The sequence below is a fragment of the Phacochoerus africanus genome, chromosome 15 (assembly GCF_016906955.1).
Source record: "Phacochoerus africanus isolate WHEZ1 chromosome 15, ROS_Pafr_v1, whole genome shotgun sequence".
Taxonomy (NCBI): domain Eukaryota; kingdom Metazoa; phylum Chordata; class Mammalia; order Artiodactyla; family Suidae; genus Phacochoerus; species Phacochoerus africanus.
The window spans coordinates 40,020,527-40,045,436 of NC_062558.1; the positions used below are offsets into that span (position 1 = coordinate 40,020,527).

Consider the following 24,910-nt stretch of genomic DNA (forward strand, 5'->3'; position numbering starts at 1 on the left):
CCCTGGGAGTCTTGTTTAGGTGTCATCCTCAGTGTCCAGCACAGGATATACCACATGTGGGAAGGCCAGTGATACTTGTTAATTACACCCAGGAATCAAAGGTTATTGACCCACAGCATGGGAGAGGTGGTAGTTGTATACGTGATGTATGCACAGAGGGGACAACATATCTGTGTGACAGCATCTCCTTGGGTTGAGATGGAGGAAGAGTTACCCAAAAAGTGAACAGCAGTATTGTTTTTAATGAGTTTTAGTCCAGAATACAAAGCAAGGTGCTAGTTGCCTCAATGATAGTACAGTGGTAAACAATGGCTTTTTCTTCCCCCATTAAGGCAAGTTACAGAAGTGTATCAGATGGACAGGATGAGACATTTCAATCTTATGTTTGAAAAGGCAGCCCGAAAGCTAGTAGCATTGTTGCAGTTTAAAAGGCTTTCCATGTACCTTTTGCCCCACACCCACCCTATTTATTGATTAAAATTCTGGAACTTTCTTGATCCAAGAGATTTTTCTGGTAGAATTTCTTTTGAGAACTTTATCGTGCAAGGGTCCTTTTTCGTGGTTTTGTTGCTTATGTCCTTGAACTTTACGTCACTGGATGCGTAAGAAAGCCAGCATGGTTCTTTATGAGTTCTTCTGAGGAACTTTGACTGTGACCTGGGGGTTAGGGAGAGAAGCTGTTAAATCTACTGTTTTCCCTATGGTCTGCAGGCATCCTCAGCTGGGTGTTGCCCCAGCTGTAAGCACAAGGGCTTTCCTGACTTCTAACATCTCAGTGGTCAGCTGGCCAGTACCAGCAACTGCTGGGGCTGTGTTCTGCATGAGCTCACACTCTGCCTCTTTGACCTAATCATTCTCAACTGGGGGCTGCTGTGGCTTCCAGGGAACTGTGGGCAATGTCTGGAAACATTTTTTGATTGTCATGGCTGAGGGGACTTTGCTACAAGGCATCTAATGGGCAAAAGTCCAAGATGCTGCTTGACATCCTACGTTGCATAGGGCAACACCACAACAAAGAATTACCCAACCCCAAATGTCCATAGTGCCTAACCTGGATCCCTACATTCCTCCACAAGAATCAGAGCCAGAAAAAGGTAATGTGCTCAAGCTCACAGGTGTCTCAGTGTGTTAAGTGGGAAGATTCCTGATTCAGATAGATGTGGGGCTGAATACAAGCTTTACCCCCCACTGGGCAAGTGCTTCAGCTCTGTGTGCCTGGTTCCCTCATCTGTAAAATGGGATAGCAGCCATATCTCCATGGGGTTGTTGTGATTATTAAATGAGGTAACATACAGAAGAAAGTCTAGCCCAGATTCCAGCACAAACTGTCAGTAAAAATGAGTCTAGGAGTTCCCATCGTGGCGCAGTGGTTAACGAATCCGACTAGGAACCATGACGTTGCGGGTTCGGTCCCTGGCCTTGCTCAGTGGGTTAACGATCCGGCGTTGCCGTGAGCTGTGGTGTAGGTTGCAGATGCGGCTCGGATCCTGCGTTGCTGTGGCTCTGGCGTAGGCCCAGTGGCTACAGCTCCGATTCAACCCCTAGCCTGGGAACCTCCATATGCCGCGGGAGCGGCCCAAGAAATAGCAACAACAACAACAATAACAACAACAACAACCAAAAAAAAAAAAATGAGTCTAAAGGAAGAGATTTTCTCGTCAGTCCCCCTTGCAAACTTGACTTCTCTTTCAAAAAAACCCTATATTTGTTAGTGTCATCATTTGAATTCCTCAAGCTCAGAATATAGGAATCTTTATCAGGAGCACTAAGCACAGTGTAGGTAGGTGCTGGGCTGCATCAGCTTTACTTCCTTCACCTGCATCCTCTAACCCTCCCAAGCCATGAAGTCCTGCCACTTCTTTCTTCAAAAGCCTTCTCCCATTCTGTTCTCCCTAACACCTCAGTTCCTGAGGCCTCTAACGATAGCAGCTTCCACTTAAGATTCCTCCATGAATCACCTCAACTCAAGCCTCTCCTTTTCAGGCTCTCCCACTGCCCTCCCATCAGTCCTCAGATACTGCAGTTCCTTGGGGTTCAGTTCCAGCCTTCCCTCCCCCCTCACTCCATGCCTAAATAATCTCTTCTCCTCAGTGTCGATTTCAAATCTAGTTCTCACCGCTTATATATACAGGAAAGATTTCAGTAAATAAGTAAACATGTTTTACTTTATTCCAGTGATCTTCCTGAGAAGACGGGTTATATCTTATTAGAGTTACATTTTATACAAAGTTTATTCTCAGGCTCACCACTGTAATATTGAATGAACACCACTGTTTGCCTTTTCTTGCTCTGTTCTCCCTTTCTCATCCTGCCCCTGCCCTCCCACCCAACCCCGGGCTCATTTGGTTGCCCTGAGCCTTCTTTCCCAATCCTAGAAAAGCCCAGCTCCTCCCATTTCTCTTTTCTTAAAGTATCATTTGTGAGTATGTTTCCTGACTAAATTGTAATTGATGTTCACTGCAGAGATAAAATCATTTTCACTTTAGTATCTTTCTTTCCTTTTTCATATTGATAAAGATTATGAGTATCTATATATGTGCATATATGGTTTTTTTTTTATTTCCCCACTGTACAGCAAGGGGGTCAGGTTATCCTTACAAGTATACATTACAATTACATTTTTCCCCCAGCCTTTCTTCTGTTGCAACATGAGTATCTAGACAAAGTTCTCAATGCTATTCAGCAGGATCTCCTTGTAAATCTATTCTAAGTTGTGCCTGATAAGCCCAAGCTCCCGATCCCTCCCACTCCCTCCCCCTCCCCCTCCCATCAGGCAGCCACAAGTCTCTTCTCCAAGTCCATGATTTTCTTTTCTAAGGAGATGTTCATTTGTGCTGGATATTAGATTCCAGTTATGAGTGATATCCTATGGTATTTGTCTTTGTCTTTCTGGCTCATTTCACTCAGTATGAGAGTCTCTAGTTCCATCCATGTTGCTGCAAATGGCATTATGTCATTCTTTTTTATGGCTGACTAGTATTCCATTGTGTATATACACCACTTCTTCCAAATCCAATCATCTGTCGATGGACATTTGAGTTGTTTCCATGTCTTGGCTATTGTGAACAGTGCTGCAATGAACATGCGGGTGCACATGTCTCTTTTAAGGAGAGATTTGTCCGGATAGATGCCCAAGAGTGGGATTGCGGGGTCATATGGAAGTTCTATGTATAGATTTCTAAGGTATCTCCAAACTGTTCTCCATAGTGGCTGTACCAGTTTACATTCCCACCAACAGTGCAGGAGGGTTCCCTTTTCTCCACAGCCCCTCCAGCACTTGTTACTTGTGGATTTATTAATGATGGCCATTCTGACTGGTGTGAGGTGATATCTCATGGTAGTTTTGAGTTGCATTTCTCTTATAACCAGCGATGTTGAGCATTTTTTCATGTGTTTGTTGGCCATCTGTATATCGTCTTTGGAGAAATGTCTATTCAGGTCTTTTGTCCATTTTTCCATTGATTGATTGGCTTTTTTGCTGCTGGGTTGTATAAGTTGTTTATATATTCTAGAGATTAAGCCCTTGTCGGTTGCATCATTTGAAACTATTTTCTCCCATTCTGTGTAAGTTGTCTTTTTGTTTTCTTTTGGGTTTCCTTTGCTGTGCAAAAGCTTTTCAGTTTGATGAGGTCCCATGGGTTTATTTTTGCTCTAATTTCTATTGCTTTGGGAGACTGACCTGAGAAAATATTCATGATGTTGATGTCAGAGAGTGTTTTGCCTATGTTTTCTTCTAGGAGTTTGATGCTGTCCTGTTGTATATTTAAGTCTTTCAGCCATTTGGAGTTTATTTTGGTGCATGGTGTGAGGGTGTGTTCTAGTCTCATTGCTTTGCATGCAGCTGTCCAGGTTTCCCAGCAATGCTTGCTGAAGAGACTTTCTTTTTCCCATTTGATGTTCTTGCCTCCCTTGTCAAAGATTAATTGACCATAGGTGTCAGGGTTTATTTCTGGATTCTCTATTCTGTTCCATTGGTCTGTCTGTCTGTTTTGATACCAGTCCCACACTGTTTTGATGACTGTGGCTTTGTGGTATTTCTTGAAGTCTGGGAGAGTTATGCCTCCTGCTTGGTTTTTGTTTCTCAGGATTGCTTTGGCGATTCTGGGTCTTTTGTGGTTCCATATAAATGTTTGGATTGTTTGTTCTAGTTCTGTGAAAAATGTCCTGGGTAATTTGATAGGGATTGCATTGAATGTGTAGATTGCTTTGGGTAGGGTGGCCATTTTTACAATATTGATTTTCCCAATCCAGGAACATGGAATATCTTTCCAGTTCTTTACATATTCTTTGATTTCTTTGATTAAAGTTTTATAGTTCTCGGCATATAGGTCCTTTACCTCCTTGGTCAGGTGTATTCCGAGGTATTTGATTTTGTGAGGTGCAATTTTAAAAGGTATTGTATTTTTGTATTCCTTTTCTAATATTTCATTGCTGGTATAGAGAAATGCAACTGACTTCTGAATGTTAATCTTATATCCTGCTACTTTGCTGAATTTATTAATCAGTTCAAGTAGTTTTGGGGTTGAGTCCTTAGGGTTTTCTGTGTATAGTATCATGTCATCTGCATACAGTGACAGTTTGATCTCTTCTCTTCCTATATGGATGCCTTTGATTTCTTGTGTTTGTCTAATTGCTGTGGCTAGGACTTCCAAAACGATGTTGAAGAGCAGTGGTGAGAGTGGGCATCCCCGTCTTGTTCCAGATTGGAGTGAGAAGGCTTTCAGTTTTTCCCCATTGAGGATTATATTTGCTGTGGGTTTCTCATAAATGGCTTTGATTATATTCAGGAATGTTCCCTCTATACCCACTTTGGCGAGGGTCTTGATCATGAATGGATGTTGGACTTTGTCAAATGCTTTTTCTGCGTCTATTGAGATGATCATATGATTTTTGACTTTTTTTTTGTTAATGTGGTGTATGATGCTGATGGATTTGCGTATGTTGAACCATCCTTGTGAACCTGGGATGAACCCAACCTGGTCATGGTGTATAATTTTTTTGATATGTTGTTGGATTCGGTTGGCTAAGATTTTGTTGAGAATTTTTGCATCTATATTCATCAATGATATTGGCCGATAGTTTTCTTTTTTGGTGGTATCTCTGTCTGGTTTTGGAATGAGGGTGATGGTGGCATCATAGAATGTCTTTGGGAGTATTCCTTCTTCTTCAACCTTTTGAAAGAGTTTAAGGAGGATGGGCACCAATTCCTCTTTATATGTTTGGTAGAATTCACCTGTGAAGCCATCTGGTCCTGGACTTTTATTTGTAGGGAGTGATTTTATGACCTCTTCAATTTCATTTCTAGTGATGGGTCTGTTCAGTTGGTCTGTTTCTACTTGATTCAGTTTTGGCAGGCTGTAAGATTCTAGAAAATTGTCCATTTCTTCCAGATTGTCCAACTTGTTGCCGTATAGTTGTCCATGGTTGATTTCTAATTTCATGGCATTGTGGTCAGAGAAGATACTTGAGATAATTTCTATTCTCTTATGGTTTTTTGTATTTCTGCTGTATCCGTTGTCATTTCTCCTTTTTCATTTATAATTTTGGTTATTTGGGTTCTTTCTCTCCTCTTTTTAGTGAGTCTGGCCAGGGGTTTGTCAATTTTGTTTACCTTTTCAAAGAACCAGCTCTTGGTTTTATTAATTTTCTCTATTGTTTTTTGAGTCTCTATTTTATTGATTTCTTCTTTGATCTTCTTTATAATTTCCTTCCTTCTGCTGACTTTAGGACTTTTTTGTTCTTCTTTTTCTAATTCATTTAGGTGGAGGGTTAAGTTGTCAATTTGGGATCTTTCTTCTTTTTTGAGAAAGGCCTGTATTGCTATAAATTTCCCTCTGAGCACTGCTTTCGCAGCATCCCATAGATTTTGAGCGGTTGTGTCTTCATTATCATTTGTTTCAAGGTAGTTTTTAATTTCCTTCTTGATTTCCTCATTGACCCATTGGTTTTTTAGTAGCATGTTGTTTAGTCTCCATGCAGTAGGTTTTTTCTCTTTCCTTTTCCCATGGTTGATTTCTTTCTTTTTTTTTTTTTTTTGGTCTTTTTTTTGCTATTTCTTGGGCTGCTCCTGCGGCATATGGAGGTTCCCAGGCTAGGGGTTGAATCGGAGCTGTAGCCACCGGCCTACGCCAGAGCCACAGCAACGCGGGATCCAAGCCGCGTCTGCAACCTACACCACAGCTCACGGCAACGCCGGATCGTTAACCCACTGAGCAAGGGCAGGGACCGAACCTGCAACCTCTTGTTTCCTAGTGAGATTCGTTAACCACTGCGTCACGATGGGAATTCCCCATGGTTGTTTTCTAATTTCATGGCATTGTGGTCAGAGAAGATACTTGAGATAATTTCTATGCTCCTAAATTTATTGAGATTAGCTTTGTGTCCCAATATGTGGTCGATTCTTGAGAATGTTCCATGAGCATTTGAGAAGAATGTGTAGTCTGATTTTTTTGGATGTAGTGTCCTGAAGATATCAATTAAGTCTAACTTTTCTATTGTTTCCTTCAGGATCTCTGTTGCTTTATTGGTTTTCTGTCTAGAGGATCTGTCCATTGATGTGAGGGGGGTATTAAGGTCTCCTACTCTGATTGTATTCTCATCAATATCTCCCTTTATGTCTGTTAATATTTGTTGTATGTATCTGGGTGCTCCTGTATTTGGGGCATATATGTTGACGATAGTAACATCCTCTCCTTGGCATATATGGTTTTTAAATTGGGCTTATACTGCATATATTACTTGGTATCTGCTTTTTTACTTTAAACGATGCGCATTTTCCATATCAAATATCCTGTTGAAATACTTAAACAGCTACTTCATATTCTATAATGTATTGGACATTTGGATTACATCTGATTTTTCCCTGTTAGAGAGAACACTATGATGGGTATTTATGGAAACAGGACTTTAGATCTTTGTATTTTTGACTAGTTCTTCAGGCTATATTCCTTGCTCAAACTGCAAAGCAAAGGATATAGGTATTTATATGGCCCTTGAAACCTAATGCCTCATAGCTTGATTCTTATTAGACATTTTTTCTCACTGTTTCAGTCCACTGGGTTCTTTGCCTCCTTCTAGGTGTCACAGAACTTAGTGTATAACAAAGTCCAGCAAAGGACTATGGGGGCATATTGGTGGCCAAGACCCCGGTTATTCCTCACAAGATAGAGCAAAAACTGGGTCTTTTGTAGCTTCCGTGGCTGAAAACAAGAAACTACCGATAAGTACTGAGGGACTCTGGCACAAGGGCAGGGTGGGGTCGAGGCTGGGAAGGTACCCATACTCACAGTTTTTACTTCCGTGTATGCCTGCAGCCCATACTCTCCCAGCTCCCGGCCACTCCCAGACAGTTTGTAGCCACCAAACGGTGACTGGGCCCCAAACACGTCATAGCAGTTGACCCTATAATTTGAGATGAGATTTCAGAAGTAGCTCTTGGGGTGGGGGATAAGTATCCTATCCCTGGGACCTCCTGTTCAGCTCTAAAGTTTTACTGAGAAAAACAGATGGGTAGAACCCTACTAACAACTAGCCATACTGGACTCCAGAGCAGGTCACATGAAATAAAGCCATGTTATCTCGTCCTTCTTGATATGGTCACAGGTGGATATCAGTAACAGGGTGCCCGACGTGCTAGCTTCCCATTTTAATGAATCATTTTTGCTAACTAGGTGTTAAGCTTTGGGGGGCAATTTTTGAAAATTACTCATTTTAACTAAATTTAAAACTTATCACTTGAGGAGTTTCCATCATGGCTCAGTGGAAACTAATTTGACTAGTATCTGTGAGGACACAGGTTCAATCCCTGGCCTCACTCAGTGAGTTAAGGACCCGGCATTGCCATGAGCTGTGGTGTAGGTTGCAAACGCAGCTGGGATCCTGTGTTGCTGTGGCTGTGGTATAGGCCAGCAGCTATTGCTCTGATTCGACCCCTAGCCTGGAAATCTCCATATGCCATAGGTGTGGCCCTAAAAAGCAAAAAACAAAAACAAAAAAACTAAAACCTTAGCACTTTATTTTTATTTATTTATTTATTTTGCTTTTTAGGGCCACAGTTGCAGCATATGGAGATTCCCAGGCTAGGGGTCGAATTGGAGCTATAGCTGCTGGCCTACGCCACAGCCACAGCAGCATAGGATCCTAGCTGCATCTGCAACCTACACAGCTCATGGACAACACCAGATCTTTAACCCACTGAGTGAGGCCAGGGATTGAATCCACAGCCTCCTCGTTCCTTGTTGGATTCCCTTCCACTGCGCCATGACGGAAACTCCAAAACCTTAGCATTTAAAAGTATATGATACAGTGCTTTATTGCATATTTATAATGTTGTGCAACCATCACCTCTATTTAACTCCAGAACATTGCTATCACCCCAGAAAGAAACCCTATACCCAGAAAATAGTAGTTACTCCCTATTCCCGCCTTCCCCAGTCCCTGGCAGCCCCTAATCTACTTTCTGTCTCTGTGGATTTGCCTTTTCTGGACATTTCATATAAATGGAATCATATAATATGTGGCCTTCTGTGTCTGGCTTCTTTCATTTAGTAGTAATGTTTTCAAGGTTCATCTATGTTGTAGCAGGTGTCAATTCTTCATTCCTTTTCATGGCTGAATATTCCATTGCATGGATAAACCACATTTTGTGTATCCATTCATCAGCTGATGGACATTTATGTTGTTTCCACCTTTTGACTATTGTGAATAATTTGTGAACATTCAAATACACTTTTTGGAGTGGATGTTTGTTTGCTTTTTTTTTTCTCTTGGGTATATACCTAAGAGTAGAATTTCTGGGTCCTATGATAATTTTGTGTTTAACTTACTGAGGAACTGCCAGACTTTTCTACAGTAGCTGCAACATTTTACATTCCCACCAGCAACATGCAAGGGTTCCAATTTTTCCACATCCTAACCAACACTTGGTATTTTCTGCATTTTAAATTGCAGCCATCCTAGTGGGCGTGATGTAGGTGCTAAGCTTTTAAGACCCATGTTACCTAAGTGTAAGCCTTCAGCTCTGGTCTCTTGTTCCTTACAGCTTGGGTGGAGCCCATCATCCATCTGCCCAAGGACAGCTGCATGGGCAAATGTGCTGGAGGGAAGTTTAATCTCCTGAAGGAGAAGAGATGGGAAAACTCCATCTGCTATACCACACCCTGACCCCGGGGGAACTGAGCCCAGCACCCCAATTTTGGGATGTGAGCAGTGTATTCCAGAAGACCCTGGGCTTGGGGATCTCTGCCTGAGTTGTGAAAGGCTGCTAGGAGGCACTTACCACACGGTGCCAGCCTGAAGGGCTTGAGACAGATAATTGGCCTTGTCTAAGTCCTTTGTGAAGACAGCTGCGGCCAGCCCATACTTGGAATTGTTGGCTCTCCCAATGACTTCCTCTATGGTCTTGAACTTGAGAATCTGCATCACTGGCCCAAAGATCTAGGGTGAGAGAACACAGTGGGTAGGCACAGCAGACACAGAACCACCTGTTATCCAGCTTTCACAGCGTGGAACAGGTGATTCCAGATGTGGTTACGAGCCCAAGGAGGGAGATGACAGCTCCAGCGCTCACTGGAACACAGAGGGAAGGACAATAATGGGAACTGGTTACTTTCCATGTGCCACCGGCCTTACACACCTTTTCTTATTCTCAACAGTCCTGCAAGTAGGGACTTGCACTGACAGGTTACATGTAGATTTAGTTTCAAATAATTTAAGTCATTCAGCAAAACACACACCAAAGGCTGAAGAAACAACTGTGAACAGATAGGGTCTCTGATCTCAAGATGTTCCAGGATTATCTTAGTACTTTCCCTGTCCTATTTATGAGTCACTTCTTCAGGGAATCCTGGTTCCTTCTAGTGAGCAATAGAAACCAAAACATGGGACGAGATGTACTTGTTGCTGATAGGGTGTAGCTGCTCTTAGCCTAATGAAGGGAGAGACAGGGGTGGGGGTGGGGGGAAACAGATCCTGATGTATTCACTTGATTGGCGTGATTGTCATATGACCATGACAAGCAGGAGGATGAGTGGTGGGAGCCCAGAGGAGCTACCTGGCTTAAGTGGTGGGAGGAGGGGGATCAGGAAAGACTTCTCGGAGTGATAGTCAAGCTGTAACACCATAGGAGCAGAAACTGGCCAAACTAGATTGGGGTGAGGAGCAGAGAGGAGGGAAACAGAGTCCTAGGCACCAGCACACCCAGTGCCCATTCTCATGAAATCCTTTTCTCCTCTAAAAGGAACTAGGACTTCTTGAAAAAATGGCTGATTCCAGGACTGTGTGGAGAGTATCAAGACAAAGATGGAAGAAGACAGCCAAGAGCCCATCATGGTTGGAGCAAGGCCTGTGGGATGGGGCATCTTGCACTTGAGACACTAGCAAAGCAGAGGCACCGTGCCCTTCTAGAAAATGGGTATTTTCTATTTCCATTGCGTTTTTTTTAAAAAGTGTCAAAATTGTCTTGATGAGAAAAGAGGCAGAATTCTGAGGTACTTTCTTACCCTGACTTTGCATTTTAATATTATTTTATTTTGAATTATCCATGGAAGGGGGTGACAGTATAATATTTTCTCTGCATAGGACCTCTAAAAGGGCTTAATCCAGCTGGGGGAAGTGGAGTGAGTCTGAACTTGCCAAGGGCAGAGTTGGATACCCCTGGGTGTCCAGTGTTTGTAGAGCACCTGGCACATAGAGGCATTCAAAAATTATTTGTGAAATGAGCCAATGAATGAGCTGGAGCTGCTGCCCTGAGTTTACAATCAGTGCCAAGCAGGAGATCAAGGGACTCTTGCCACATGGGGAAGTCAGCCCTTTGATCTAGTCCGGTGTCCTGCTTACGTGAAGGCCACGAGAAGCACCAGGCAGAGTCATTCCTTGACTCACAGCTCACAGGGATCAGGACACACAGGGCCTATAGGCTATGCCAAGGGATTCAGGGGTTCTCCCCAGCCACTGGCAGTCACAGAAGCTGAAGAGGAGAAGCATGAGATCAGAAGTGAATTGTGAATAATTTGTCCTAGACGTAGAGCCAGGATTTGGCCCAAGGCCAGCTGATGGGTCAAGATGCTGGACTGAACTGTCCACTTCTCCTAAGAATATTCCCTCGAGCATTGGACCCATGCTGACCTCCTCCTTTGCAATGGTCATGCCATCTTGCACATCTCCAAACACGGTGGGCTGGATGAAGTAGCCACGGTCAGCAGCCGCCCCTCCACCACAGAGCAGTTTCGCCCCTTCCTCCTTCCCAGACTTGATGTAGCCAAGAATCTTCTTAAACTGAGTTTCATCTATCTGAGGGAGAAAAAGCCCAGAGTTAGAGATGCTAGAGCCAGACCACTCATGGCTTCAGGCTTAGAACCACACAGGCAAGGAGACAATTGGGAAATGGGCCAGGGCATGAGTAAGCAAGGCCAAAAACATAAGAAAAAAGTTTTCCCCAAACTTTTTAGCTCTCAAAGAAATTAATATCAAACCCATTGTTTTTGTTTTCCAAGTATGAGATTACTAAAAATTTTAAATAGCAAGAAAATACATTGATGGCAAGAGCATGTTACATACTCTGTAATAGTCATACACTATTAGAAGGACTGATAGGTCAGTTATACCTCAATTGTTTTAAAAAAGGACTGTAGGGAGACGGGATTAAGATGGCGGAACAGAAGGACTGGAGCTCAACTTCTCTCCTAAAAACAACAAAATTCACAACTAAAGACTGAGCAATCTCCACCCAAATGGACCGGAAACCCATACCCTACTCCAGAAGAAAAAGAGGAGGCCACATCCACAGGGAGGAGGGGTGATATAAACAACCCCATAACCTCCCGGTTGGGAAGCTCCACAGACTGAAAACTAACTGGCTCACAGAGACCTACAGGAGTGAGAGTTCTGAGCCCCACATCAAACCCTCACATGCTGGGATCTGTCACTGGGAGAAAGAGCCCCTGGAGCATCTGGCATTGAAGGCCAGTGGGGCTTGTGCGCAGGAGCTCCATAGGACTGGGGGAAACGGAGACCCCGTTCTTAAAAGGCGCACACAGACTTTCACGTGCACTAGGTCCCAGGGCAGAGCGAGGTCTCCCCAGGAACCTAGGTCAAACCTGACTGCAGTTCTTGGAGGACATCATGGGAAAACAGGGGTGAATGTGGCTTGTTGTGAGGGAAGGACATTGAAGGCAAAGCTCTCAGGAATATTCAGCAGTTGCCTTTCTCTGGAGGTGGCCATTGTGGGAAAATCTGGCCCCATCCGTCAGTCAGTGCTGAGAAGCCCCAGGGCAAACAACAATCCAGGTGGGATCACAGCCCCACCCCTCAGTAAACAGGCTACCTAAAGAGCCTCAGGCACACAGCAGCCCCTAATCCCATCCAGAGACTTAGCCCCACCCACCAGAGGGATTAGAATTGGCTCCACCTACCAGTGGGCAGGCATCAGCCCCTCCCATCAGGAAGCCTACAGCAAGCCCCATACCGACTTCAGCCACAAGGGGGGCAGACATCAGAAGTAAGAGAGGCTACAACTCTATTATCTATAAAAAGGTCACCACACCAAAAACCCATAAAAATGAAAAGACAGAGAACTATAACTCAGATGAGGGAGAAAGGAAAAACCCCAGAAAATCAGCTAAGTGATCAGGAGATTCTCAGCCTCCAGGAAAAAGACTTTAGACTGTTGATGCTGAAGATGATGCAAGACATTGGAAATAAACTGGAGGCAAGGATGGATAACTTACAGGAAACACTAACCAAAGAGATACAAGATATAAAACTTAAGAAGAGATGCAAAATACAATAACTGAAATAAAAAACTCACTAGAAGCAGCTAACAGCAGAATACAGGAGGCAGAAGAACGAATAAGCGAGGTGGAGGACAGATTAGAAGAAATTACGGATGCAGAAGAGAAAAGAGAAAAAAGATTGAAAAAAAATGAAGATTGTCTCAGGGAACTCTGGGACAACGTTAAATGCACCAACATCCGTATTATAGGGGTGCCAGAAGGAGAAGAGAGAGAGAAGGGGACAGAAAAAATATTCCAAGAGATAATAGCCGAAAATTTCCCTAACATGGGAAAGGAACCACTCACTCAAATCCAGGAGGCACAACGAGTACCATATAAATAACACATCGAGACACATAATAATCAAACTGACCAAAATTAAAGACAAAGAGAAAATCTTGAAAGCAGCTAGGGAAAAGAAACAAGTAACATACAAGGGAACCCCAATAAGGTTATCGGCAGATTTTTCAGCAGAAACCCTGCAGTCCAGAAGGGAGTGGCATGATATACTTAACGTGATGAAAGGAAAAAACCTCCAACCAAGAATACTCTACCCAGTAAGGCTCTCATTCAGATTTGAAGGAGAAATCAAAACCTTCACAGATAAGCAAAAGCTGAGAGAATTCAGCAACACTAAACCAGCCTTACAACAAATACTAAAGGAACTTCTCTAGGCAGGAAAGAAAAGATCAGCAACAGGAAACAAAAATACCACAAATGACAAGGCTCACCAGTAAAGGTATATATACAGTAAAGATACGAAATCATCCATGCACAATTATACCATCAAAATCAGAAATCATGAGAAGAGGTGGCTACAAATGCGGGACACCAGAGATGAACTTGCAATGAAGAGAACAACAACTTAAAACAATCTCATACACATATAGACTCTTACATCAAAACTTCAGAATAACTGCAAGCCAAAAATCTACAATTGATACACAAACAAGGAATCTCTGGAGAAGAAATATATCTCATAGTAAATAAGTGCATAATCCACTATGAAGGGGGTCATTTGACATCATTCTTGGAATGCTGAAGTCTTCTTAGATCTGATTCTTATTTCCTCTCCATCAAAGAACTTATGATAATTATAATTAAATAATGCCACTGTACAATTAATACAGTTCTACAATTGTATTATTAATAACCATTTCTCTCCATGGTACAATGTAAAGTCTATAATGTCTTGTTTATCACATCACATCACCTAGAATGGTGTAATGCCTTTACTGAAGAATCAATGAGATGGAACAAATTGTGAGGACATATTTATATAGTTACACTGTTTTTTAACCAAGTTATGCATTTTATATTTTACTTATTTTCAGAGGGTGTATTATTTTTGTTATGCTTACCAGTTGTTATTCTTTTTACTATGCTATATAAAATATTTAATGGTATATAAGCTTTTTTCTTTATAAATTTTAGTTGCATAATATAACAATTTAATATAATGCTAATTTTTAAAGAAAAATTGAAACGTAATAGATAATGCTAAGTAGTAAAGATGAAAGCCTAAAATTGGGATAAAGTATAGAATAAATTTTCTATTTGTCTCAGCATATTTTCCATTCCACTTCTCCAGTGGGAGTCAATCTGTTTCTTAAGATCCACGTTATAATAATCTGTGTGAATGTAACTGTGTATAAATGTATGTATTTTATTCTGTAAAAAATTAAAAAAAAAAAAAAAAGGACTGTAAGCTGGTACAGCTCTTTGGGAAAGTAGCTTATTAACATTAGACAAAAAATTTGATGTTCATATCCTTTGATCCAGCTATTTAATATTTAACTTCTAGAAGTTTATTCTACATGTGACAAAGAGACCTGAACAAGGATAGTCACTGGGGAGCATCTTATAGAAGCAAAAAAATGGAAACAATTCTAAGTATACATGAGTAAAAGGGCTGGTTAATGTAATTACGGTATATCCCTATATTGTGTCATCATTTATAGCAGATCTGTGAACTATCTGACACAAAAAGACAGCCTAAGATATTTTGTAAAGGTGAGGGGGAGTGTGTAGAATGGTATATATTACAAAACCCTATTTTTGTTAAAACAAACACACCAAAGTGTAGCTCTTTGTGTGTTTTGTGGGGGGAGGTGGAGCAGGTTACCTGTGGGGAATGGACTTGGAGAAGACAAAGGAGTGTTATTTTACTTTAAACTCTTTTCTTTGAAGCATTTTATACAAATTTGTGTTAGCATAATAATTAGCCACAAACCACAAAAATAAGAGAGAAAAAGAGATGCTGGGGTTCACAGCAGCACTCTTCACAACAGCCAAAAAGGAGAAACAACTTAAGGGTCTATCAGCAGATGAATGGATAAAGAAAATGCGGTCTACCCATTCAATGGCATACTATTCAGCCATAAAAAGGAATGAGCTTGGAGTTCCCACTGTGGTTCAAGGGTCATGAGCCCAACTAGTATCCATGAGGATGTGGGTTCGATCCCTGGCCTCACTCAGTGGGTTAAGGATCTGGGGTTGCTGTGAGCTGTGGTGTAGGTCCCAGACATGGCTCAGATCCTGCGTTGCTGTGGCTGTGGTGTAGACTGGCAGCTGCAGCTCGGATTTGACCCCCTAGCCTGAGAACTTCCATATGCCACTGGTGTGTCCCTAAAAAAAAAAAAAGAAGAAAAAAAAAGGGAATGAGTTATCAAGTCATGAAAAAATATGGAGGAAACTTAAATGCATATTGCTAAGTAAAAGAAGGCAATCTGGGAAAAAAAAAAGCCTAACCTCAAAAGGCTACAGACTATAGGACTCCAACTATATGACATTCTGGAAAAGACAAAACTATAGAGAGAGTTAAGATAAGTGGTTGCAGTGGTTGGTTGCAGGGGTTGGGGGAGGAAAGAATGAATTGGTGTAGCACAGGAGATTTTCACTGCACTGAAACTACTCTGACGGGGGATACATGTCCTGATTCATTGTCAAAACCCATAGAAAGTATAACACCAGGAGTTCCCGTCATGGCACAGTGGTTAACGAATCCGACTAGGAACCATGAGGTTGCGGGTTCGGTCCCTGCCCTTGCTCAGTGGGTTAACGACCGGCGTTGCTGTGAGCTGTGGTGTAGGTTGCAGATGCGGCTTGGATCCCGCGTTGCTGTGGCTCTGGTGTAGGCCGGTGGCTATGGCTCTGATTTGACCCCTAGCCTGGGAACCTCCATATGCCGCAGGGGCGGCCCAAGAAATAGCGAAAAGACAAAAAAAAAAGTGAACCCTAATGTAAACTATGGACTTAAGTTAATAATAATATATGAGTAATGGCTCATCAAATTATAACAAATGTATCACAGCAATGCAAGATGTTAATAATAGGAGAAACTAGGTAGTAGGAGATTAGGGAGTATGTACTTTCTGCTCTTCTTTCTAAAAAATAGAATCTATTAATTTTTTTAAAAAGGCTGTTCTGGCCAGTCATGGAGCCTGGGGAGTGGACACCAGCAGTGTAAATGCCCCCAGGACAATGGAGCCTATAGAGAAGCCCCCATGGGCCCCAGAAGTGGGCTCAGGGCCGCATGCAAGGGACTGAAGGGCACTGCAAGCATCCCTGACCCTATGGATTCTTCGTCCCTCGGAGGCGGGTGGCTGGAGGAGGCCAGTGCAGGGCCCTAGGGAGAGTGTGCCCAGGACAGGCTGGTCCAAGGATGATGCTGGAAAAAGGACCAGGATGTGAGAGGAAATGGTGGGGAGTGACTCTTTTTATTGTACTTACTATTGACTATATTTTTATTAATTAAAAAGAATAGGAATTCTCACTGTGGCATCTCTGAAATGCCAGGACACAGGTTCAATCCCTCACCTGGCACAGTGGGTTAAAGTATCTGGCATTGCTACAGCATAGGTCGCAACTATGACTTGCATCTGATCCCTGGCCCGGGAAATTCCCTATGCTGTGGGGCGGCCCCCAAAAAAGAATACATGCTCATAGTAAAAATAATTTTTTTTTAAATCTTAAACAGCTCAGAAGACTATAAAGTGAAATAAAGTCTCTCTGCTACCCATACCATGGCCCTCCACCCACCTCCCAGAAGTAACCACATGAACAGGTATGCATGTGTCTTTCTTAGATGCATTTTTATGGATGGCCAAAAGGCTAGAAGGCATACATTCCCTTTTGCACAGACACTCCTAGTGTTTATCATGTGTATGTAATTTACAAGGGGCTTTCCATTATTCATTTCCACTTCAGAGCCACCCTGTGATTTAGGAAAGGCAGACATTATGGATGAGAGAATGGTAGCTCAGAGAGGGCATGTGGCTTCCCAAGGGCACACAGCTGGTTCCCAGCAGAGCTGAGACCTGAAACCAGGCCTGCCCAACTTGGAGTCCAAGGTCCTTTCTGCTTCTCATGCCGGCTCCAGACACCAAGACCTACGTGGGCTTACCTACTGGGCTTACCTGCGGCCCCTGCTCAGTCCGGCTGTCAAAAGGGTTCCCCACCACACGAGACCTGGCCCGGGCAACACTCCGCTCCACAAACTCAGCGTAAATGTCCTCCTGCACAAAGGTCCGGGAGCCCGCAGAGCAGCACTGGCCCTGGTTGAAGAACAGGGCGAAGTGGGCCTGCTCCACAGCCCAGTCCACTGTGGAGGCAGAAGCAACCGTAAGAAGAGGACGAAGAGAAGCCTGGTCCCTTAACCCATTAGCACTACCACAAGCACTGTGCTGAAACAAGACAAGCCCCGTTCTCTCCCTCCTCTGAGTGTAGAGACCAAGTGGCAGACAGACACAAAGGATGGTGGTTGTAACCCACGTGGTAACGGAGCCAAGGGCAGCCGGAAGACCAACCCAGCTGGCCTTTAGCCCTCAGAGAAGGCTCCCTCAGGGAGGACAAAGCTGAGAGTGCCTCAGCAGGACCAGAAAAAAGGAAGTGATGGAGGAAGAGTAGTGTTATCTGAAAGTATGAAGTGTGGTGGGCAGCTAAGTACCTCAGCCTGGCTGAATTATAGGGAACAGAGAGGAGAAAGGCTGGAGGAGAGGCCACATCATGCAGGCAAGGGGGCCATGCTGGGGCCCTGGGGGCAGAAACCCCTCCTGATGGATGCTGAGAATTACAGAAGTCAGTGGGACCATGGAATAGAAAGCCAGGGGCACGTTGATATCAGACCTTCCTCTACCCCGACCCCACCCAAAAACTTACTATCAGCATCTGACATGATGATATTGGGGCTCTTTCCTCCTAGCTCCAGGGTCACTCTCTTGAGGTTACTCTTCCCTGCAGCAACCTGGATGAGGTGGCCAACCTATAGGGAAGCAGAAACAGAGACAAACTTTCAGTAGGAGTAAAAAGCCAAACACTCATAGACACAGAATAGAAGCCACCACAACTTGAGGGAGTAGCTGGTTCACAAGAGACCCAGAAAATTTCACCAAATCTGTCCATTCACTTACCATCACTGCCCCACCCCTGAGCTCCTAGGACCTCAAGGACAGTAACAACATAGAGCAGAGTCATTGCTGTGTGGCTTCTACATACTGAGCACCACCTACGTACCAGATACTGTGCTAAGTGCTTTGTGTGCACTAAGTTCAACCCTCACAACAACCTCAGAGATAAGGCTAATTCTTTCCCTTGATTTAGAAATGTGGGCACTGCAGCTCAGAGTGGACAAGTCATCTGCCCAAAGTCACACAGTAAATGTGGAATCAGAATGCACACTTGGGCAGGCTGCATCGTGCACCAGTTCAGACCTGCTATCCTGCCTCCTTCCTATGGTGTTTTAAATGCTATCTCCCGTCACAGGGTGAAGATGGGGTGCCTTTCACCTCCATATTCCAAGAGCCTGGCACAAAGACACCCCTGTGCTTATTTGCTGAAGGAATATACATATCTAGTCAGGAGACCATCCCCTCTAAAAGATTCTCAGCATCCCCTTGAGGCATTAATTTATGTGGTGACTAAGCCAAGCAAGCCTGGACCATCATCTTGACCATTGTTCTGCCCTCCCCAGACCATCATCACTGCTCACAGACTGAACATTTGAAAGTATCTGTATCTCAGGGGGGTCATTTTGAAGATCACCTTCGTTATACACTATTCAGTGTGCCTTCTCTGAAGTCATGTGAAGAAGCCTTCCAAGAATTCAAGGATAAGAAAAAGTTACCTCTTTAGAAGGAATTTTGTCCCTGCTTTAAAGGAAATTATGTTTAAGGAGACGCAAGGCATCTTATTTGTTTTCGTGTCTCTGAGGCCTGGCACAGAGCAGCACTCATTCATTCATTCACTCACCGAGTATTTACTCTGGGCTGGACCTTTGCTAAATATGTCATAAGCTTTATCTTATGCCAACCCTGTGAGGTGGGCGCATTATCCCCACTTTATAGATGGGTAAATGGAGGCTTAAGGAGGCTGACTTGCCCAAGGTCTCGTAGCTCAGTAAGTGCTGCTGAAAGTTAGGTAAACTCCAAAGTGCATTCTCTTCCCCACTACACCACACCTACTGTCTCTACTGCATAGATAGTGCCATCCTAATTTTTTTTTTTCTTTTTAGGGCTGAATCTGCAGCATATGGAAGTTCCCAGTCTAGGGGTTGAATCAGAGCTACAGCTGCTGGCCTACACCACAGCCACAGCAACTTGGGATCTGGGCCGAATCTGTGACCTACACCACAGCTCATGGCAACGTCGGACCCTTAATCCACTAAGCAAGGCTAGGGATTGAACCCGAATCCTCATAGATCCTAGTCAGGTTCATTAACCACTGAACCACGAAGGAAACTCCACCATCCTCATCCTCATCAACACAATGAATGGAGCCCCCAAAGACATTCAGTGAATTCCCCCATGTCAAAATGTCAAGGCTGGGATTTGAACTCCTTTCTTCCTGAAGCCCACACTCTTTAATCACCAGGACAGTGCCAGTCAAGGAGTCTGACAAAGCTGAAGTGCTTTGACCATGGGCTGCCAGTCAGTTCTAGGCTTTATGAAATCTAGACAGTCTTGGTCTCTTTATCCTATTTATTTACAGGATGCCAGCCCCCCACAGCAGCTGGAGTGTTAATCAATCCGAAGAAGGCTCCACCCAGATGGGGCCCTGCCAGCACACATGGGGCCCCTCACTTGAGCTACTCAGAGGCAGTCCTGGGGCAGAACCCTCCCAACCCCCTCTTCCCCCCACATGCAGTACCCAGAGGCCAAGTGTGAACACATCGTCCTTTTAGGAGGGATGCCCTTAAGCCAAAGGCACCACAAGCTTGAGGTCCTAGGATGCCTTACCTCAGTAGAGCCTGTGAAGGCCACTTTGTCCACATCCTCATGAGAGGCGATGGCAGCCCCGGCTGTTGGGCCATATCCAGGAACAATATTGACCACGCCAGGAGGAAAGCCGGCCTATGGGCAAACACCCAGGGACACTGGGAGTCATTCTCCTGCTCAAAGGGTCTGGACAGAGAAATATACATCCCCTCCCAGAGAGGCTGAGGCAGTCTGCCCAGGACACGGGTGAGCAGTCTTCGGGGTACCTCTCAGGAATTATAAATGGTATAGCGAGAAGCCTGTTTCATGGGATTCCCTCATGGCATTCACTTAGAATGGTTTTCATTCTTCAAAGCGATGAAACCCAATGTAGAGAAGAGGTGATGGGAGTCACTCTGGCTGAAGTGTGATGGGGGGGCGTCAGTCCCTGCTCTATAAACACCCCTCCCCACTACGGGGCCCCTCATCAGAACTCCTATAGAACAAGCCTATACCCTGTATGAAGGCACTTAGAGGTCAAGACAGACAGACACAAGCCATGTACCTCCTTAATCAAGTTGGCCACATAGAGGGCAGTGAGTGGAGTCTGCTCAGAAACCTTCATCACAACCACGTTTCCAGTCGCCAAGGCTGGGCCCAGTTTCCACGCTTGCATCAAGAGCGGGAAGTTCCACTGCAATCAACAACAGCCACTTCCACAATCTCAGCAAGAGCTGCACTGGCAGCAGAAAATGGCAGCCAGAGAGCAGAAGCAGCACCAGATTCTCTGAACCTCCTGTGTCCTTCCCACAACTCAATTGTAAATTTAAGACAGATATGAACAAGGCAGGTGGTAGAGATAATACTGGTGACTCACATGCATTAGTGCTTTTACATACTAGGCAGATTGTCACATTCAATCCTCCCTACCACCCTAAGACAGCTCTGTGTTCATGCTTTTCATGATAAGAAAACCAAGTCCCAAGATAATAGGTGACTTGCCCAAGGTCACAAGTCTCACGCATAGCAGCGCTGGTTGCCTTTGTTAAAGCCTCAACCACTGCCCAGACTGCCTTCTAACATCACCCTGCAGACTCTCCCACCTTGGCAATGAGCTTGCCCAAGACCACTGCCCCTCATAGCATTCCTGATAAACCTCCATCTGTTTATTATGAGGCTAATACTCACCGGGATGATCTGCCCACACACTCCCACAGGCTCATGGCGAGTGTAGCTGAAGTAGTCCCCGTCGATGGGAAGGGTTTTACCATGGTACTTATCAGCCCAGCCAGCATAGTAACTTAAAAAAAAAAAAAATGCAAGCTTTATCAATGACTGTCAGGTACCCTGGTAAACCCTGGCAGAAGAAAAACTCATACTGGCCCAGTTAGGACTCTCTGATAATCGGCCTTGCTCTTAGCTTATTTTCAGAAAGACCTGACTAACTGCCAGGGTCACAACAATCCATTCCAGCTAACTAACCTCTAAGCCTCAGAATCACCTGGGGTGGGGGGTGTTTGTAAAAAACACCAAATTCCAGGTACCCATTTCTGACCTACTCAATTACTCTCTGGAGCCCAGGAATCAGTATTTTCCATAAACATTCAGATTTATTAAACTGTGACTATGGCACCAGCCCAGCACTCTACATTAGCTTCTGGAAACCATGGATCAACTCTAGTGGATCTAATAGCTGGCACTTGCTGTGTGCAGAACACTATACTAAGACTGAGTGAACAGTGACCAGAAACAAATGAATGATTGGGTCCCAACCTTCCAGACACAGAGACACTAAGGGCAGAAAAGCACAGCATTTCCATGAGCTCTGGTTTTCCATGAGCTGTGGTGTAGGTTGCAGACATGGCCCGAATCCTGCATTGCTGTGGCTCTGGTGTAGGCCAGCAGCTACAGCTCCGATTAGACCCCTAGCCTGGGAACCTCCATATGCTGTGGGAGCGGCCCTAGAAATGGCAAAAAAAAAGACAAAAAAAAACCCAAAAAACAAAACAGAAAAAAAAAAAGCACAGCAAATTAGAGCTGAGGTGGAGGGAAAGAAGAGCCATGTGGTTTTCAGGGAAATAGGAAAAATGAAAGATGGGGGAGAAAAGCATCATGCAAGGTAAAAGAGAGATTTCAGAAATGAGTGTGCCTTCTGAAGTTAGCCTGAGACCATAGTTAACCTGGGTGTGAACACAGGTTTATGACCCTGGAGAGAAAAATAGCCAGGGAGTTGCCAAATCTGTACACATTAAGGCATTGCTGCCCCCTTCCTCCCAGGTCTATATTACATGTGTTTGTCTGCCTCAGAACAGGTATTTAATCAGCACAAAGGCATACTGCTAAATGCAGAAAGGCCTGGGCTCTGCCTGAGATTCACCAGGCTGCTCCCTCTGGAGTTTCCTTGCAGAACATTCTCGATCATGGACTGCTCCCACTTGGGGCTATAAAATTCTTTGCTGTGCAGGCTGACCTGTGTTTTGTAGCATTTCTAGAGCATCCCTGGTCTACTAGATGCCACAAACACCCCTCCCTCCAAGTCTGACAACAACAACAAAAAATGTTTCTAGATATTACCCACTGTCCTCTGGGAGACAGCTGCCCTGGTTGAGAATCCCTGTTATGGGATAGAACTACTCTTTTCTTATCCAGCCCATACTTTCCTGGCACTGCTTCTTCCCCTCCACCCCCATCCACATGATCACAGGGAAACAGCCATTATTTGCACAGTGATCTGTCCACCCAAACCACAGCTGGCCAGACTTAAGGCCAGCCAATCAGGGCCCCGCCTCCAGGAATTTGGCATGAGGATTAAGGAACACAGCCTAGTCTGGCTAGAATCACACATACAGAATCACGCCCAGGTGTGGGCGGCCAGGTTGCAAAACACAGACAGGCCCCAATCAGATGCCCGGGTAGTTGAGAGAAGAATGAAGCAAGGGGACAGCAGTGAGACACAGTGGCCTTCGGGACTCAGGGCACCTGGCTAGCTGCTCAAGTTAGGCTGAGTGAGTTCCTGTTGTCTGTGACCCAAGCATGCTGACAAAGCTCTTATTCCTCATCCTGTATTTCTTGGTCATTTAAATGTTTATTTTTAAACTAAACCGAAAGCTACAAGAGGAAGCAAATACTAAAGATTAGAGCAGAGGTGGATGAAATGAAAACAATAAAATCAACAAATCCCAAAGCTGGTTCTTTGAAAACATTTATTAAGCTGACTAACCTTTAGCTAGACCAAGGAAAAAAAGGGGAGAAGACACAAATCACTAAAATCAGAAATGGAAGAGGGGACATTAGGACCAATCTCACAGAGATCAAAAGGATTGTGAGCTAATGCTATGTGCAATGGTAGCCAACAAATTAGATAGCCTAGAGGAAGTGGATAAGTTCCAACTAACACATAAATTACCAGAACTGAAGGAGAAAACATGTATGACTCAATTATAGTTTTTGTCTTGAGAGATTATTCCCTTGAGATGGCTTCTAACTAGAATGTTTCTCCAGCTCCTGTGATCCTTTTACATTATTCTGTTTCCACCCCTCCAGCAACACTATCCCCCCTCCTTTGGCACGGCCAGAACAAAGAACAAGAAGTCTGAGCCCCTACCGGAGACACTTGAGGACCATGTCCAAATCTACCAGGTAAGAGATGACATAGGGCTTGCCGTTGTCCAGGGTCTCCAGTGCCTGAGCAAAGAGAACAAGATCAACATAGGTGGGCACAGAAATGAATCACAGCTAATGGGGTGACCAAGAGTACTGAGGCTCAGCATGGACAAGGAAGGACTGGTGGCCACTTTGCACTAAATTTCATGGCAGCTCTGGGCCATTGCCCCTCCCTCTTCAGCGGCAGGGAGCTTGACGAGGGGGATGGGAAGACAGATGCACCAATTTCTCATTCAGTCGTTTCACAAACATGTTTTTTTCCAAGCTTCTGCTCCATGCCAGATCCAGGTGCTGAGAACACAGATGATTGTGGAGCTTATAAGCCAAAAAGACAGCCAATAATAACATGACTCATTAGTTACAAGTGCTAAGAATGCTAGAAAGTACCCAACCCAGCTGGAGAAAATCACAGCCTAAGAAGCACCCTTAGGCTGAAACATGAAGGATATGTAGGAGGAACCAGGCAAAGGGGAAGGTACGAATAGTGACAAAAGGAAGAGCACCCTGAATGGAGGATACAGCATGTGCAAAGGCCTAAAGCCTGGCAGTGAAGAAGTTAAAGGAAAGCTGGTGAGCTGAGCTGTGTGTCTGAGGCTACCATGCAGCATGAGTTGGGAGATGGAGCCAAACCAGGCAAAGCCTAGTAGATCATGTTGAGGGAACAGGACTTTATCCTAAGGATAAAGGATACCACGGGAGCCTTAAGGGCAAAGTGCCATTGTATAATTTGCCTTCTAGAAGGTTCACTCTGATGGCTATGGGCAGTATGGTTTCTTTTGCCTCTTGCAGCCGGGGAGAAGGCCCACCACACAGAGGGTCTGGGAGAGGTATCCATTCCTGGGGGTCTCTCTCCTGGGAAGCCTTCTCCATCACAGCACCCCCCCTCCACCCCCGCCCCCATGTCTCCTTTCTTAGCAGAACACATTGCATCAAAGGAAACACCAAGAGGCTCCCCAGGCTGGTGCAGGGGTGTACCCCAGTGGTATTGAGCCTATGCCACTCTGACCAGTTACTTGTCAGCAATGCAACCCTTTCCTGCCTGTCCATAGGATATCCATTTGTCCTGTGGGATGAGAGGGGAGGGGGCTTAGAACTCACCGCTAGGTAGGTCCGGTCCCGCTCAATCAAATCGGCCAGGCGGTTCAGCAGCCGGCCCCTGTCAGATGCATCCATGCGACGCCAGGGCGAGCCCAGCTGGAATGCAGCCCGGGCAGCTTCCACTGCCCTGTCCACATCTTCCTGGAAAACACCCACCAAGGCAGCTCAGGCCTTCTTGGCAATAAC

At 44.5% G+C, this 24,910-nt stretch overlaps 1 protein-coding gene across 2 annotated transcripts in view; it reads right to left on the reverse strand.

Moving 5' to 3' along the window:
- Window positions 1-222: 222 nt before the first annotated feature.
- Window positions 223-24,910, reverse strand: part of ALDH2 (aldehyde dehydrogenase 2 family member) — a 50,654-nt gene continuing 25,966 nt past the window's right edge. For both annotated transcript variants that reach the window (XM_047761172.1, XM_047761171.1), the window contains exons 3-13: window positions 24,725-24,865; window positions 23,568-23,647; window positions 21,152-21,263; window positions 20,529-20,657; window positions 20,006-20,119; window positions 17,931-18,033; window positions 17,189-17,373; window positions 11,125-11,289; window positions 9,278-9,435; window positions 7,287-7,401; window positions 223-657 (exon numbers count right to left, since the gene is read on the reverse strand). In XM_047761172.1, the coding sequence (XP_047617128.1) occupies window positions 625-657; window positions 7,287-7,401; window positions 9,278-9,435; window positions 11,125-11,289; window positions 17,189-17,373; window positions 17,931-18,033; window positions 20,006-20,119; window positions 20,529-20,657; window positions 21,152-21,263; window positions 23,568-23,647; window positions 24,725-24,865 (1,335 nt within the window). In that variant the 3' untranslated portion in view covers window positions 223-624. The remainder of the gene's footprint in view (window positions 658-7,286; window positions 7,402-9,277; window positions 9,436-11,124; window positions 11,290-17,188; window positions 17,374-17,930; window positions 18,034-20,005; window positions 20,120-20,528; window positions 20,658-21,151; window positions 21,264-23,567; window positions 23,648-24,724; window positions 24,866-24,910) is intronic.